The sequence below is a fragment of the Perognathus longimembris genome, chromosome 13, assembly GCF_023159225.1.
Source record: "Perognathus longimembris pacificus isolate PPM17 chromosome 13, ASM2315922v1, whole genome shotgun sequence".
NCBI classification, from domain to species: Eukaryota; Metazoa; Chordata; class Mammalia; order Rodentia; family Heteromyidae; genus Perognathus; species Perognathus longimembris.
Window position 1 is genome coordinate 21,810,076 of NC_063173.1, and position 18,239 is coordinate 21,828,314.

At 40.2% G+C, this 18,239-nt stretch overlaps 1 protein-coding gene across 1 annotated transcript; it reads left to right on the top strand.

Annotated features, from left to right (window-relative positions):
* Positions 1-1,688: 1,688 nt before the first annotated feature.
* Calcb (calcitonin related polypeptide beta) lies at positions 1,689-4,836 on the top strand. Its single transcript, XM_048360914.1, has 3 exons — positions 1,689-1,774; positions 2,039-2,188; positions 4,677-4,836. Exons 1-3 carry the CDS (start codon positions 1,689-1,691, stop codon positions 4,834-4,836), a joined length of 396 nt encoding a protein of 131 aa, XP_048216871.1.
* Positions 4,837-18,239: the final 13,403 nt, after the last annotated feature.

Below are 18,239 nucleotides of genomic sequence, written 5' to 3' on the forward strand. Positions count from 1 at the left end.
CAAAGCCTCCTTCTTTGAGAGGCTTGAGCCTTAGGGCAGGTGCATTGGGTTAAGAATGGGGATTTCTGAGGTGGAAGACCAGATTAGAGATGATTGGTTTTTTTTTTTTTTTCAAGGACCCTCCCCCTCACCCCTCCATCACTCACCCTCCTTGGTTATTTCTGCTAAGTTTCATTTAGAACCAAGGGCTACTGTTGCCCTTCCTTGGGACCGGGTTGGAAGGGTTCCCCACTGGCAGGGCGAGTAAAGGTGCAGCTTTGGAATGCAGGCATTCAGGAGGTGAACAAAGCTCTAGCTTCGCACCGCAAAAACAAACAAACAAAAAAACCCGCCAAGCACTCCCCAATTTGCCCCCACATTTGGAAGAATCCAGTCTCTTCCTGCTCCTCGGAAATGACCTCGAAGCAAATCGTGGGAGCGGACAGTCCCTTCCCCTGAGCGCCCCCGTAGGAGTGAGCGAGCTATGACGCCATCGGAGCTCGGTCGGTCCTCTGATTGGCTGGTCCTGGCCACTTTGGATTGGCGGAGCGCACCGCGGGGGACCCTCCTTCCCTAGAGCGCTGGGATAAGAGCTTGGGGCTGGGAGAAGGCGCCCACCGCAGACGTTGTGCTCTTCCTCCGTGGACGGATCGCCGGTTACTCCCACGGTCCTGAAATTCGCATCGCCAGGTGAGGAACTTCTCCTTCTGCGCACCCCGGTAACCTGCCTCTCTCCATTTGTTCGTCTTCTTTGCTTCATTTTCCTGCTTGCCTGCCTCTCGTTTATTTCTCCATGGCCATTTTGCTTATACTTCTGGGTGGTCGGAGCTCTTTACTTGGTGGCGGAGACAGACAGCTATTGGGGTTATGCTGGCATAAACAGAAAAAAACAAACCTATAAAGTGAGCGAAATTCCGGCACGCCCAGGACTGTGCTGTAACGCTGGGAGCTGGGCCAGCTCACCTAGAGGTGTCTGGCTCCTGTTTGGGGGTGGTTGGCATGTAGGGTCCTACCCAAGTTTGCACGGATCTGTGTTCCCAGGAATCGCATTGGTTGCAAGGATAGGGGAGATCGGAGCTCTCCTCTGAGGCGTCTCCAGGCTGAGAGCGTCCCAGCAGGGACAGCAGTCCCGATCTAAGGCAATACTATTTGCTAGTTCATGAGAACAGTTGGCTCACTGTGTGAAGTGAGGGTGTCCAGCACCCCCTGCTGAGCAGCACTCCGGCAGTTCTATCTATCACTAGCACCTTAAAATTTCCCTAAATCCAAAGATCGAAAGATTAGCTTCCTTTTCTAGTCTACCTCTTTATTCCCCCTACCTCATTCCACCAGCAGAGAAAGTTGTCATAGGATTTTCAGTCATTGAGACCAGAAATTGGGGGAGCAAATCTACAACTGGGTGGGTTGTAAAATGTGTGTGTGTGTGTGTGTGTGTGTGTGTGTGTGTGTGTGTTGTGACTTCTCCCTGTTCCACCATAGAGGAGATGCTAACTCTTAACTCTACTCACTCCCCTTGCTCTACCAAGCCATTCACTACAGTATATGTTTTTGGGATTCATAGCAGCCCTCCTGGCAAATAAAGTAATGGGTGTGCCAGGTGAAGTAAATTGCCTGGGGTCATGTGGCAACTGAGGCAGGGGCAAGACTAGGGCCTAGGTCTGTGGTGCTGATTTGGTGGTAATGTCATTCTCCCTTTACAGAGAAACGTCATGGGCTTCCGGAAGTTCTTTCCCTTCCTGGCTCTCGGCATCTTGGTCTTATGCCAAACTGGCAACCTCCAGGCAGCGCATTTCAGGTGAGACAGTCTGAAGCCAAAAGCTTACTCTTCTTCCACTGTCCCTTGGATCAGATGACTCTGTGGCTTGGAGTCACATTTGGCTTTGGTACATCAGTGCCGGCAGGTGGACACTGGCTTTGTGCCCTGTCTGCTGGGAATCTGGGAAGTCACATTCCTAGTGGAAGAAGCAGACACTAGCAGGCTTGACTGCTTATCCTGAGGGAGGGGAGGGAGCAGGGAGTAACCCAAAGCCCACACTGGGTCTGGTCTGTTTCTCTGCAGATCTGTTTTAGAGAGTGGCCCAGACCTGTCTACCCTCAATGAGGAGGACGCACGCCTCCTACTGGCTGAACTGGTGCAGAACTATGTGCAGATGAAGGCCAGGGAGCTGGAGCAGGAGCAGAAACTAGAACAGGAAGCAGAAGACTCCAGGTAAGTCTTCTCACCCTGTTTTGATATATCCTGGAGGACCCATCCAAAGAGGTAGGTAGAGGTTTAGGCAAGTCATAGCAGAGGATCACAAGAGCCCAATAGCTATACCCTTATGAACACATAAGATGATGCTTAGTGAAATGAACTCCATGTTATGGAAACGATTGCTATATCACAGTTGTAACTACTTTCAACGTCCCATGTGTATCTGTAGCTTCTATTATTAATGATGTTCTTGTATCACCTTCCTGTGGTTGTACGTACACTATCTCTGTAATCTTATCTGAGTATATTGGAAACAGTGTATACTGGTATTAGAACTAGGAAATTGAAAGGGAATACCAAAATCGAGAGACACAGGGTACAAAAAGACAAACAACTACAAAAGCAATACTTGCAAAACTGTTTGGTGTAAGTGAACTGAACACCCCATGGGGGGAAAGGGAAAGGGGGAGGAGGGAGGGGGGTATGAGGGACAAGGTAACAAACAGTACAAGAAATGTATCCAATGCCTAACGTATGAAACTGTAACCTCTCTGTAAATCAGTTTGATAATAAAAATTTGAAAAAAAACCAAAGAGGTAGGTAGAGACACTAGCCAAGAATCTAAAGGCTTCCCGTGTTCATCAAGATCTAGGGCTCAGTTATTGTCAGTCTCCATGGAAAACACAGGCTTTGATGCAGCTAGAGGGACTTTGGTAAGATTCATTAATATGACTCATTTCTGAAAATGATGGAAAAGGAGATGAAAAGGTATAGAGTCACTTAGTCTGGGAGTTGGTCTTGCAATGCTGTGGAGACATCCTTGCACTGAATGAATTATAATTTAAGATGGGTAAGTACAAAGCCAGAAATGATTTGATACAACAGGAGGTTTTAGACATTTCACCTATGTATGGTGTTTTTTTCACCCCTGCAAGGAACCTTTAGTTATTTATTTTTTTTGTCATTTGTGGGGCTTGAACATCTTTGTGTTCAAGGCTAGTGCTCTACCACTTGAGCCATAGCACCACTTCCAAGTTTTGAGTGGTTAATTGGAGATAAGAGTCTTATGGGGACTTTTCTGTCCCAGTTGGCTTTGATCTGTGACCCTCAGATCTCAGCCTCCTGAGTAGCCAGGATTACAGGCATCAGCCACTGGTGCTCAGCTTTGCTTTAATTTTTAAGGTAGTAGGGACTGATAGACTACGACTGTGATAGGTCTGTGACTCTGCAGAGCTGTGTGTGTTGTTACTGGGTCAGGGAGAGTACCCTCTCCAGCCCTACCTCCCTGTGTCCCCTGAGCCTAGAAAAAGGCCAAACCTGGCCTGGTCCCAGCACTGCCTGGATGGAGTCTTGTAGAGACCTGCATCCACCCTGAGAAGCCCCCCCCACCCCCATCAAGCATGGAGGACACTGGGCCCTTCCCATAGGGGAACTATGAGCTGCCTTCCTGTACCTCCTGCCTCTGCTTGAAATCCCTCTGCCTGGCCTATCCTTGTGCTGACTGAGAACAAAGGGAGTCCATTTTGCATGGTACTATCTGGCATGTCTTTTCCCTGCTGCTTGGACAAATCCAAGATCTAAGCAGTGTGAGAATCTAGGTACCTGTGTGCTGACATGTATTTGTGGGACTTGAACAGCTTTTATAGCTTCTCTTGCATCAGATTAGTCTTGAAATAACAGGCAGGAAAAGAGATATAGCAAGAAGTTTGCAGTGGACCACTTCTCTCACTTTGGGTCTTGGGATGCTACCTTACCTTCTCCCACTCCTTGGTTTCCTTTCTTACTCCTGATTGTGAACTTGATGCATGTTCCTTTCTGATTGCTCTTCAAGCTGCCTTTGATAGCTCTGTCTATGACTGAGAAGGTTCAGGATCTCTGGATGGAAAGGGAGAAAGAAGTTATAGATCAGAGGTGAGAGACTGAGGGAATCCAATGAATCTTTCATAGGGTTTCACAACAGAGTTGTCTAATTACTGCTTCTAGAATCAACATATCCCTTATGATTCCCTATCTTATATTTTCCTAAAAGGCCCAAAGCTGTGGTGGATATGGTTCTGGTCTTATGAGTAGCCAGTGCTATGCTTAGAAAGAAGCAGCCTTGGGTTACAGAGTAGCTGGCGGTAGGATTTGGTAGACCATCTCTATGATCCAGTTCAAACAGCAAGAACAGATAGCTAAGGAACAGGTAAGCACTTTTGGGATAGGATGTGGTAAACTCTCTTCTATGAGCTTCTTCCAGGTAAGACCTTTGTGTGTGTGTGGATGTGTGTGTGTGTACGTGCACACGTGTGTGTGCATACATGCACACTTATTATAGACTTTGGGCAGAGATCTTAGCAAAGGCTGCCAGGCCATTTCCCCTAACAGCTTTGATAATTGCACTCACTTCGGAGAAACACTGATTGTTAAGTGGTGTGTGGAAGTGCTCAGTTCTGTTTATGAAGGTCCCGTGGGGGTCTCCTCATTGTCAGGCCTTCTTTTCTTTCTCTGTTTTGAAAATCAGCATCACTGCCCAGAAGAGAGCCTGTAACACTGCCACCTGTGTGACCCACCGACTGGCAGGCTTGCTGAGCAGATCTGGGGGTGTGGTGAAGGACAACTTCGTGCCCACCAATGTAGGCTCCAAAGCCTTTGGCCGCCGCCGCAGGGACCTTCAGGCCTGAACAGCTAATGACTCCAGGAAGAAGGTGACTGCCTTGTACTATGGGTGGGCAGAGGAAGGATTTGGGAGGTTAAGATCCATATTTTGCAACCCACGGACCATGGTAGGTCCCTTAGGTCCCTTCTCTCTGATTCCATTTCTCCTCCCGAAGCAGAGAGTTTCTTCTAGAAATGAGATTGATATCAGACAGCTAAGATAGGCTTTAAAAATGCCTGCCATTTTTTTTTTTCTGAGAAGGGACATAAAGTGTATACTTGTTGGGCTGAAAAAGGGAGGAGCCAGTAGGCCTTACTGAGGGTCACTCCTCATGAATGAGTCACTTTCAGAAAACACACTACCTTTGGTCAGTGTTCACAGATCCAGTCTACAAAACTGCTATCATTCCACTACCAATATTAACAGTTGAATTCTTGGTATTTTCATTTACCTTACAAGCTTCCTTACATCTAATATCCTCAATTTATAAATATGATGACGTGAAACAACCATTTAGATAAAAATTGTATTCTGTTCAGTGATAATTGTGATTATTCACTTCTCTTCCTCTTTACCCTTCGCCTCTTCCTTATTTTCCTTTCTTTTTTCTTTCTCTTCTTCCTTCTTCTTGTTAAAATTGTACTCTTATTTCAGGTCAGCATGAAGCTGAACTCACCACTTCTATTAACTTGTGTTGACAACAACTTGGTGAGAAGAACCCAAGGAAGATACACATGTTTGCATCCTAATAGATACTGGAAAAAAAGCACCTTGGTCACTTGAAAGGAATGAAACCGAATGCAAAATAAGCTAGCTCCATATTCGTTGTGCATCATTTTGTATTTGATTCTATGTCCAGTAAATGTGATGGTATCTCCCACTGGCTTATCTGGTAGTAACCTGGTTCTTTGAGAGCCATCCTGTTGCTCATGGAAGCTCTGCTGAACTTAAAGGGACATAAAATCACTGCCTCTTGTAGCCTCTGGGGACTTATGGTAATGGTAATGCTGTGCCTTGATGTTGAAGAATATGATTGTATAATTTAAGGAAGTGTCAAAATTGTACCATTTGTGAACTTCATCAAGATTAAAAACATATTTTGGATACAATCGTTTTAAGTCCATGTGGTGGTTCATTTCGACTCCTTTTTGGATGTAATAATAATAATGATGATGATGATGATAATGATGACTAATATTTTAGTTCTTACTATGGGCCAGATGATGTTCTAAGACAGTGTTTTCTACCTGTGAGTCCATTTAATATTCATGGCAAAGCCAGGGCAAATATTTATTTATTCACTTCACATGTGAGGAAATAGTCATGGAGAATTGAAGTCCTGTTAGACAAGTGGCAGACCTAGGCTGCTGTTAGAGCTTACTATTGAAATCACCACTGGCTCTTTTAAGCAGAAAACTTTAAATGCACAAATCACCTTGGTTTTATACACTGAGTTCTTTGTATCCCTTCCTTGGCTTCAAGAGTAATATGGTCAACATTATTATAGCTATACACCATCTACTTCCCAACCCCCAATGTGCTATATCAGTGCATTCATAAATAATTTCTCCACATGTTTCTAAATGGGAAGGACCTTAAATATGACCAAAATACTATTTAAAAAGAAAATTTTATTTATTTTTCTTTTGTGCTGGTACAAGGACTTGAACTCAGTGACTCATGATCCTGTTGACTTTTTTTTTTCAAATGTTTATTATCAAACTGATATACAGAGAGGTTACTCTGTTGACTTTTTTGCTCAGGGCTGATGCTCTACTCTTTGAGCCACAGCTCCACTTCTGGTTTTTCTGTTCATTAACTGGAGATAAGAATCTCACTGGCTTTTCTGCTTGTACTGGCCTCAATATTTGTTCCTTAGCTCTTAGCCTCCTGAGTAGCTAGGGTTATAGACATGAGCCACTGGTGCCTGGCTATTTTGATCACATACCCATCCAGAGTCCAAATCTCCTATATTCAAATGCATACATATGTGTAAAATATGGGCCTCTATAAGGTCTTCTTATTGCTTCTATTTGATGTCTTAAGGTTCATTTAATCTAAAAGTTCCTCCTCTCTTCCCAACTTATTGGTTGGCAAGACTAGGTTATATGTCCAGTACTTTCCCACATTCTTGACTCTGTTGACGTCATTGCTGTGGTGAGGTTTAGCATGCATTTCTTGCGCATTAGCAGTCACATCTAGCATGAGTAATGGGGAAGAGAAATTAGTGAAATGGGAAGAAGAGATCAGATAGGACTTCATAGGGCATGACAGAGAGTTTGGCTTTCAGTCATTCAAGTTGTAGTCAGGAATACAAAGTGCATTAGTATTTTGACAGAATCTGACAAGGGCATGGACTAAATAGGTATTTAATACTGAAAAGTAGAAGAGAAAAAGAAGTGGTGCAGAGGTAGCAACTGTAGGAAGCAGCTGCCACCCAAAAGTCAGTTTGATAATAAAAATTTGAGAAAAAAAAAAAGAAACAAAGAGAAGCTAGGAAAAAAAAAAGTTAAATGCACAGACAACAAAGATATCTTTTAAATCCCATCAATATCTGATTTATGGCCCTGTAAACTCTCTGTATATCACCTTTACAATTAAAAATGCTTTTCACAACTAAGAAAATTTCCATAACTAAAATATATTAAAAACAAAATCCTAATCAGTTATGTTCCTTTCAGAAGCTAGGAACACATACATGTAATACTAATAAATAACAGTGTTAATTTTTCAAAAAAAAAAAAAGGCTAGTGAAACAAAGGGAAATTCTGGGCTTGTTAGAACTGAAATTGGGAGAAGGATTCTCAGACCACCTAGAGATTTGGGTATTTCCAAGCTTGTCTGTTCAATGAGTATGAAGGAACCAAACCAAAGAAGAAAGCAAAAACACCTTCACTGCTAGAGTACATTATCTCTGTAGATGATGGTGACAGAATCAGAAATCAAAAGTGGAAGAAACCAGTTCCTGTCTCCTTTAGGTGGAGCCTGAAGTGAGTACAACTGACCAACTAAGAAGAGTTCCATTCCCAGATCTCATTTTAGGCACATGATTTTAAGTATATATACTGAAAAGGTTCTTCTTTTTGGTATATAGTTCTACAGGTTTTGACAAATCTGTTGATGTTGATGTAAAAAGACATAGGTGCAAGCCGACCCCTCAAATCTCCCTGATTCCCCTTTACAGTCAATTGCATCCCTTCCTTTGCTAAGGAACATTCTATTATCTGTCTCTATGATTTTGACTTCTCTGGAATGTTAGGTAAATGGGGTTAGCATGTAGTTTTGATTCTGGCTTCTTTTCATTAGCATAATGCATGTGAGAGCTATCCACATTGTTCCATGTATCAGCAGTTTATTTCTTTGCATTGCTTAATAGTATTGCATTGTAGCAGGGAGCTGCATACAGTTTGTTTGCCCATTTACTCACAGAAGGATACTTGTGTTGTCTCTTGGGTTTTTTTTTTTTAACATTGATTAGTAGAGGTGCTATAAACATTGAGTAGATTTTTGTGTGATGATGAATTAGGTGGGCTGAATGGTGACTTCCCAAAAAAATATATCCCCATCTTCTAATCACTGGAATTCATGAATATTACCTTCTTTGAAATAAAAGGGTCTCTGCCAATGTAATTAAGCTAAGGATCTTAAACGGAGGTCATCCTGGGTTGTCAAGGTGGCTTATAAATCCTGTGATGTATCCGCATAAGGGACCTCAGAGAAGAAGACCCATGAAGAAGACAGATGACATGAAGAGAAGACAGAGGAAAGCTGGTACAGCCAAGGAAATCAGAGTTCAGCAACTTCTAGTTGTGGTTTTAATTTGCATTCATCTGATGACTAAAGATTTTGAATTTTTTTCAGTGTGTATTTGCCACTTTGTAAAATTAAAATGTCAACAAACATTTTTCTGAACATTTAGTGGGTTGCTTGGCTTGTTTAGTTGGCGTGTGTGTGTGTGTGTGTGTGTGTGTGTGTGTGTGTGGTGCTGGGGTTTGACCTCAGGGTCATATGCTTCTGACGCAGGTGTACTACAGGGTTTTTGAGAGTTCCTTTTATGTTGCAGACACAATATTATTGTTAGCTATACAATCTGTAAAATTTTCTCCCCATTTATGAATTCTCTTTCTGATATTCTTAGCAATATCTTTCATAGAGGAAATGTTAAGTTTTGATGATGCCCAATTTAGTATTTTTTTCTTTTATAAATTGTGCTTTGGGTTCATTTCTTAGAACCCTTTGTGTAACCCCAGGTCCTAAAGTCATAATAACTTTATAGGTTCTCATAAAAGTTTTATAACTTAACAATTTTACATTTGGGCATACCATTGTGAATTAATTTTTTTATGAGGTAGGAGGTGTAGATTGACGTTAATTTCTTAGCACACAGGTGCTCAATTGTTTCAGCATCATTTCCAGCCTCTGGTCATCCCAAGCTAGGCACATACTTGGTAGACTTTATTTGTTAGTTTGGTTTTATCTGAACTTTTCTCTAAGTTTTAGTATCTGTGGTGATTTCATATTTTATCCATTGGTTATATAGGATTGTATAGTATAATTTCTACCTATTTGTGAGTCTTCAAATTTCCTTGGACTAATATTACTAATTTAATTCCATTGTGGTCAGTGAACATACCCTGTGTAATTTCAACCCTTTTATATTTATTAATACTTATTTTTTATTATACTAGATGGCCTATCCTAGAGGATCTATCATGTCTACCTGAGCTGGGTATGTAGTCGGACATTGTTGGGTGGCGTTCATTAGGTTTATTTATCTGATTCATGATATTGCTCAAGTCTGCTATTTCCTTGTTGATATTTTTTTCTTGTATTTATCATTTACTGAAAACTGGGAGTTGATTCTTTATTATTGTTGAATTGACTACATTTTCCTCATTCTGGAGGCATTTTTTGTATCATATGTTTTGAAGTGTGTATATGTTTGATGTTTGCAATTAATACCTATATCTGGTAGATTGACCCTCTTCATGCTATAAAATATTATTCTTTGTCTCTAGCAGTAATTTTTATTTTAAGTCTCATTTGTCTGGTTAGTTATAGTTGTTCCATCCTTGTTTAACACCTGAAATGTCATGTATATTTCAATCCTTTAACTTTTATGCTGAGTCTTTGAGTCAAACATGTAAAGAACATCCCTGGTAAAGAACATATCACACTAAATGATATATTTTTGAGTTTTGTTCATTTTTGTTGTTGTTGTTGTTTGTGCTAGTCCTGGGGCTTGTATTCAGGTCCTGGGCACTGCCCTGGGACTTTGTGCTCACAGCTAGTGTTCTACCACTTGAGCCAAAGCTCTACTTCCAGATTTTTGGTGATTTATTAGCTCGCAAGATAAACAGAAAGCCCACAGATTGGGAAAAGATCTTTACCGGCTATACAACAGACAAAGGCCTCATATCTAAAATATATGCAGAACTAAAAAAATTACATTCTTCCAAAACAAAACCACAAAGAATCAATAGCCCCCTCAAAAAGTGGGCTAAAGACTTAAAAAGAGACTTCTCTGATGAGGAAATGAGAATGGTCAAGAGACATATGAAAAAGTGCTCTACATCACTGGCCATTAAAGAAATGCAAATCAAAACAACACTGAGATTCCATCTCACCCCAGTAAGAATGTCCTATATCAAGAAAACTAACAATGACAAATGCTGGAGGGGATGTGGCCAAAAGGGAACCCTACTTCATTGTTGGTGGGAATGTAAACTGGTTCAGCCAGTCTGGAAAGCAGTATGGAGATTCCTCAGAAGGCTAAGCATAGAGCTCCCCTGTGACCCAGCAACCCCACTTTTGGGCATCTACCCAAAGACCACAAACAAGAACACACTAAAGCCACCAGCACAACAATGTTTATCACAGCACAATTTGTCATAGCTAGAATCTGGAACCAACCCAGATGCCCCTCAGTAGATGAATGGATCAGGAAAATGTGGTCCATATACACAATGGAATTTTATGCCTCTATCAGAAAGAATGACATTGTCCCATTTGTAAGGAAATGGAAGGACTTGGAAAAAATTATACTAAGTGAAGTGAGCCAGACCCAAAGAAACATGGACTCTATGGTCTCCCTCATAGGGAATAATTAGCACAGGTTTAGGCAAGTCACAGCAGAGGATCACAAGAGCCCAATAGCTATACCCTTATGAACGCAAAAGATGATGCTAAGTGAAATGAACTCCATGTTATGGAAACGATTGTTATATCACTGTTGTAATTACTTTCAACATGCGTTGTGAAACCGTAGCTTCTATTGTTGATGATCCTCTTGTATCCGCTTTCTGTGGTTGTACCTGCACTATCTCTGTATCTTATCTGAGTACATTGGAAACCGTGTATACAGGTATTAGAACTAGGAAACTGAAAGGGAATACCAAAATTGAGAGACACAGGGTAAAAAAGGCAAACGATTACAAAAGCAATACTTGCAAAACTGTTTAGTGTAAATCTACTGAACAACTCCCCCCTCATGGGGGGAAAGGGAAAGGGGGAGGGGGGAGGGGGGAGTGAGGGAGGAGGTAACAAACAGTACAAGAAATCTATCCAATGCCTAACGTATGAAACTGTAACCGCTCTGTATATCAGTTTGACAATAAAAATTAAAAAGAAAAAAGAGTCTCATGGACTTTTCTGCCCAGGCTGGCTTTGAACCTTGATCCTCAGATCTGAGCCTCCTGAGTAGCTAGGATTACAGGCATAAGCCTTTGGCACCCAGCTAGATAATGTGTTTTTATCTACTCTGTTAAAATACGTGTTTTAATTCAGAGGGTTTAATCTGTTTGCATTTAGCAGAATTAGTAAAATAGGACTTGTGCTTGCCATTTTACTACAGTATTCCATATGTATTATGGCACTTTTGTTCCCTCTCCTTTTATTATGTTTTATTAATATTATATTTTTCCCAGTGTGTACCATTTTAATCCTCCTCCTCCTCCTCCTCTAGAGTTTCATAGCAGAATTTTTTATTCATATGAATGTTTGGTTCTCTCTATGAAATACATTGCTTTTCCTCTCCCTAGACAATTTCTCCTTTAAGTTTTGTATTTTTACTATTCAATCATGTGTCTGAGGATGTTTTTTTAAAAATTTTTTCTGAACTTATTAAATTTGCATAAGATTTTCCTTCACATTTTTAGTTATTAAAGTTTTCTGTATCAACGTTTGCTTTTCTTTCTGTGTCTTATTACAAACACAAGATCTTTTATTTATTTATTTTTTTGGCCAGTTCTGGGCCCTGGACTCAGGGCCTGAGAACTGTCCCTGGCTTCTTTTTTGCTCAAGGCTAGCACTCTGCCACTTGAGCCACAGCGCCACTTCTGGCCATTTTCTGTATATGTGGTGCTGGGGAATTGAACCCAGGGCCTCATGTATAAGAGGCAAGCACTCTTGCCACTAGGCCATATCCCCAGCCCCACAAGATCTTTTAATATTAGTTCACAGTTTCCAGTTTGTTCATTAAGAAAACATTGTTTCTCTATGTTCTTCAGAAAGAAATATCTATTTTGAAAAAGGGTCTTGCTAACCTTCAAGTCACATATGCCCTGCATAAATTCAATGAAAATTTAATTAATATCTCAGTAGGATTTATGTTAGAATGTATAGCAAGTTGCTAACATTATTTAGAAGTGAATATGATGTTGGCATTTTAATGAATACAACTTCTAGTTTTATTCATCGATGGGTCATTTGTTCGAGATTTAGAGAGCTGAGCCAACATCTGTAGCTGTGTCCCCACTGTGCAGGACTAGTGCGAAAGCAGAAAACGTGTCTAATCCATTTAGCTGTGTCACAAGAAGCAAGCGCTATCTTCCATCCAAGTTTTATACCATAGGAAACTCTCCAATGGGAGTTCAGAGGTCACGATGCTGACAGGAAAAGAGTCTAATTTTGCATATGCCTGCTGTATTAAAAAAGAGACAATATCCACTCGAGTTACTTAAAGTTTGGGGACAGTAGGCTTAAAGTGATCTTTAACTGTGAGTTCTATGCAGAGTTACCTGGTATGTGAATCACTGGAATTTGAATAGTATGTATTTATGACCAGGATAATATACAAAAAGCTGGTAATTCAAAGACAAGAGGAAAAGGCAAGCTGGGCACAGTGTATTTATTTATTAAGTTTTAATTTAAATTTATTTTTAAGCTGATGTATAAAAATATAAAAGTTGTACATATTAGTGGAATACCAGGTGATGTTTGAATATATTTTTATACTTTATGTTTAAATCATGTTAAACATAACTGTTTCCTCAAACTTTCATTTTTTAAGCTTAAAGTATTCAAATAAGTTCTTCTAGCTCTGAGAGACATAGTAGAATATTTAAGAGGCCAGTAAGAGGCCCACTCAGGGGTTCTGTCTCTTTTCTGATTTTTTCATTATCAGTATTACACAGAAGAGTTAGATTGCCTCTGAGTCTTCCATGGAAAAATGTCTCCATTTAGTTCAGTCTAAAAGTAAGGTCTAATTCAATAGACTGAGAGCTCCTATCAAGCAGAATTGCAGTCACTCAGCTCTCCCTCTCCCTCTCCAGAGCTCAGTGAGGTCTTCAGTTAGGGATGATTATTCTGCTTGCAAAATGTCAAGAGAAGAAGCCACTCCTTGACTCAGGGCAGTAGATAGCTGCAACAAATGTTTCTTAGATATTGCTCTGGAGGAGAATAAGCCTGTTTTCATTACAGCCTCCATCTGATGATTCTCTAGTACTAGCTCTCAGATCCAAAACTCTAGAAAGACAGAACTCTGTCCCTGAAGCTATTGGAGACAAAGAGAAAAATGTTCCCATGTTTAGTATGTCTTCTGTTGGGGAATGACACAGTGCTTTCAAAATTCAATTCTCAGTAAAGGAATACGATGGGTTGCTCTCTGCTTATGGAGCTGTGACAGTGAAGGGTAAACCCAGAGCCTTCCTGTAGGAGATAGTGTTTCCCCTGAAGGGTAATCGTATTTCCTGTCCCAGTTACCTGGGAACCACCTTGTTTCTCAGATTAGAAACTGGAACTGGGGAAGAGAAAGTCTAGGTCACCAGAGGGCACTGCTCTCATCTCTGGTCTTGGTTTAGGGGAAGTACTATTGAGATACTGAGGAAGAGGCTTGATTAGGTGAGAGCTAAGATAGCAGGGACTTCAGGAATGGTGTAGTCCTAGCTAATGGTGATGTGTCTGGAATGGAAATGGAATATTAAAGCATGTGGGCCCTGAGCATGAGTTCCTGGCCATAGAAACCAACTCATCTGTTCATTTTGTGTTTAGTTACTAATTGTTCCAGTTGGGTGAAAGTTCTAGACAATCTCAGCTGAGTTTTGAGAGTGCGAGAGGCCTGTGGAGGCTCACATAGAGGGAAAGCCCTGGTCTCCTTGTCCTTGGCCAGCAGCATTTGCAGTGAGGATGGACTGGAAGGCCTGGGCATGATCCATACCTCACCAGGGACCAATCAGGCTGTGCCTAGGGCAGTACCCAGTCCATGTGAACTTCCTCCAAGTCAGATACAGGTCACATGGCTGGTCTCCCTTCACTCCTGCTGCTTCTTTGGACCTGAAACCTGAGTGGTAACTCCTAGGAAGGGTACAAACCAAAGTTCAAGGCTTGTGTGTAGACTTCTTATGACTCAGCTCCCCAAATTGTGAATCAAAGGCCTCAACTTTTTTCTCAGGAACCAAACATTTGAGCTTACAAAACATGTTTTATTGGTTATAAATATGAACATGGTAAAGCAGATATGTATTTGCTTAAATGCTTACATGTCCCTTGGTTTACTTTACCTCAAATACTATGTAGCTGCATAAAAAGTATGCGAGGTCCAGTTGCATTTAAAAAATGATGTACCTGAAGATTTAAGAAATGAAAGTGTAGGGACTTGACAGCTCCTTCAAATAAATCCTCCTTCCCCAGTCACTCTGGCTGGTTGTTAGGCAGCTCTTTGTCCACCAGATGGCGCACTAACCAGAGCTTCGGCTTGCTTTACCGGGAATCCTTTCCCTGTAGGGTTCCCAGGCCCATCTCCCATATTCAATTTTAATTCTGCCTTCACCCTGTGCCTAGGTTTTTTGGTTTGCATATTAGTGGTAATGATGTCTCTCTCATAGAAGTGAGGTGGTTTCTTCTCAAAAGCACTCAGGATTTGAGGATGGGAGCTGGGGCAGATAATAATCTTTAGGAAAGAAGGAGGCTTATCTGGAAGGCCTTAGCTGAGATGCCCAGGGACTGAAAAAAGAAAGGGCAGCCACAGCGAGATGCATTTATGTTTCAGTTTTGATTTCCCTAAACGGACAAAGGCTGAGGCAAAGATAGTGGAGCATGAAGAGCATGAATGAAACCCTGTATTTTACCACATGATTCCTCTTCTTCCTACCTGTCTTTCTTAAGACTATTACTGAACTCAGAGAAATCTTTAAAGATCTCATGACTGGAGTTGGGGGATGACTAAAGACAAAAAGAAGGTTTCTTATTATTGGTAGAAATGTAAATTATCAAATCCACTGTGAATATCAGTATGGGTGGCCTAGAAGACTCAAAATAGAACGACTATATGATCTAGCTCTGCCACTCTTTGGTATACATCCCAAGAAATCTAAGGCACTATGCATTAGAGATGCCTACACAACTATGTTTATTGTGGAATTATTTACAGTAGTCAAGTTATGGAATCAACATAGGTGTCTATCAATTATGAGTGGATAAAGAAAATGTGTTTAAATACCACATTAAGCAACATAAAAGAACAAAGTCGTGTCCTTGGTGGGCAAGTGGACAGAACTAGAGATTATTATGTTAAACATAATAAGCCAGACTCACAAAGACAAGAATGACATGTTTACTCTCATGTGTGGAATTTAGATTAAAAATACACAAAAGTAAGAAGAGGATAATTAGAGAAAAGAAGAGGTTGGGGAGAGAGGAGAGCAAAGGAAAACCCTGAGGGGAAAATAAAGAGGTTTAGTGGAAGAGTGTTATGCTGAAGGTTGAAGAGTTGGTAAAGGTTTTGTGGTTGTTGTTATTAAAAGAAAACTTGTTTTTTGAACTATAAGTAATAAATTATAATAGAAATATAGAAATGTAGAAAATATAAGAAATGCAAAAGAGTGGGTTTCTTAGGTAGTCCTCCATTGAGAGAGTTTACCATTAACAGCTTGGTATAATGTAAATTTCTACATCCATTATGGGAAAGAGTGGAGGCTTCTCAAAAAATTAAAAATGAAACTACCATATATATGATCCAGGAATCCAAATATTGAATGCATGATCAAAAGAAATGAAATCAGTGTGTTGAAGAGATATTTGCTTTCTCATATTTGTTGAACTATTTCCAATAGCAACACTATGGAATCAACTTAGGTGTTCATCAGTACATGAAAGTGCATAAAGTGAACAATTATTAAAAATTTAAAATATCCTAGCAGCATATTGAGACTTGTAGAAAGCATTTGGAGTTTGATGATTTTTTCTTTTATATTTGGGTAACAAAATGTATCACACCAAAATTACTTCTTTGAAATCTTCATTTTTCTATTCCTTTCATGTACTTCTACTATGTCATTTTTATGTCTATTTCACACCCCATTGAATTAATGTACCAAAATTTATTTAATCAATCCCATACATGCATACAACTTTTTCCTAGATTTTACTATCACAAAACACTTCAATAATTATATTTGTATCCAAATTTTACAAAATATTCATATTTACTTCCTTAGGTGAAATGAAATTGGGCACTATCAGGGATCATCTTAATTTTGTCACATGCAATACTACTTTTTATCCTTTCTGGGAATGGGTTTGTGTAGACAAAAAGTAAACAGAAAATGTTTCACATTTTGCATTTTTAGCTGCCTTATGTAGGAGTTTTGTTTCTTAAAATGTCACCAATTGGATTCATTGTCAGATTTCTGTATAATTTTCTGGATGAGCAGGTATAGAAGGAAATATGGCAGTATAGACAACAAACACCAGAAACAGACCCTCAGGTTCAAATGCAGGTAGAACTAACAGAAATGTCAACTTAACATAGAGAGACACTCTCTCAGTCATGTCTATTTACAAGTAGCAAGGAATCTTTTCACTTTTTTTATTTGAAACTAAGACTCAAACTTGGTGTCTGCTCCTTTTGCTCCTTGGCTAATTCTGTACCAACTGAGCCATTCCTATGACCCCAGTATGGGGTTGCAGCAGTGATAATCTAGCTGTCACTGGAAGTAGCAATGGCTACAACCATGGCTTTTATTTCTGTCCAGATTCCTCCCCTTCCACACAGGGACACTGTTCCAGCAATCTATCTCTGTCTTCATCTTCTCCCTCTCCCCTCACTGCCTTGTTCACTGTGCTTCACCTTATTGATCTTTCTGCCCTTGCTCAAGAACCTTGCCAGACAGCCTTTGCTTTCTTTGAGTGCTTGCCTGTGTCTGAGCGGTGGTGCTGGTGCTGGTGGTAATGGAGCACTTTAATCATATACAACTGTTTGCATAAACATAATTCTCTCATATCCAATTGTTTGGATTGCATTTTTAAAATATCCTGACTGTAGACTTTTCAAAAGCAATCTAAAAATGTAGGAATACAGATTAGACAACAATAAAGAATGAAAAACAATGTAACATGCAAACAACGACCAAATGGTAATACAGTTACATTAATTTTAAATAAACTGACTTTAAGGCAAAAAGCAGAAATGAGACATTTATGTCACATTTTAAGAGTTCCAAATATATAGGCAGCTAATAACATGGCCTCATAATATGTAAAAGAGAAAGTCAGAACTATAGTGTAACCTCTTGTGTTAAGTACCTCTTCGTGTGGAGTGCTCCATGTCTTTCTTTGCTACTAGTGAGCATCCTAAGAAATTCTAACTTAATTGTAGTTGTATCCTATGTGATGTACGCCATGATAGACGTGGGGTGACCTTCATTTATTAATGTTTGCTGAACTGAACTTCCTCTAGTAATAGTGAGATAATCACTTTCTGCCATTGCATATTCTTTGGGCATGGCCTTACTCTTAGACTTAAATGTTAATTCTGTATTCAAACCTATCTCTCTCTGACTTAGATCCCTTACCCTCCATTTTAATGGAGTTTTGGCATGAACGAGTTCTGGAAGCCAGAACCTTAAAACCATGCTAGTGTTAATAGCAGGGAATTTTAAACAAATCAATATCTTCTTTCGTACCATGTCCTGGACTGGGTATGGTTTCTGTTACAAAGATCCTTTCTTGGCATTTGCCCATCCATTCTCAATAATGCATCCTGGGGTGGCATTAAAGCTTTTTAATTATTCAAATGATAAGATTTCTCCATCTTTCGGTGGAACTTTTCTGAGTACTCTTAATGTAGCTGTTACAAGTGCTTGACAGAGGCCAAAGTTCTTGTTTCTGTCTTGAGTAAACCCTTAGCCAAGGGCTGGAAGTCTAGGTCTA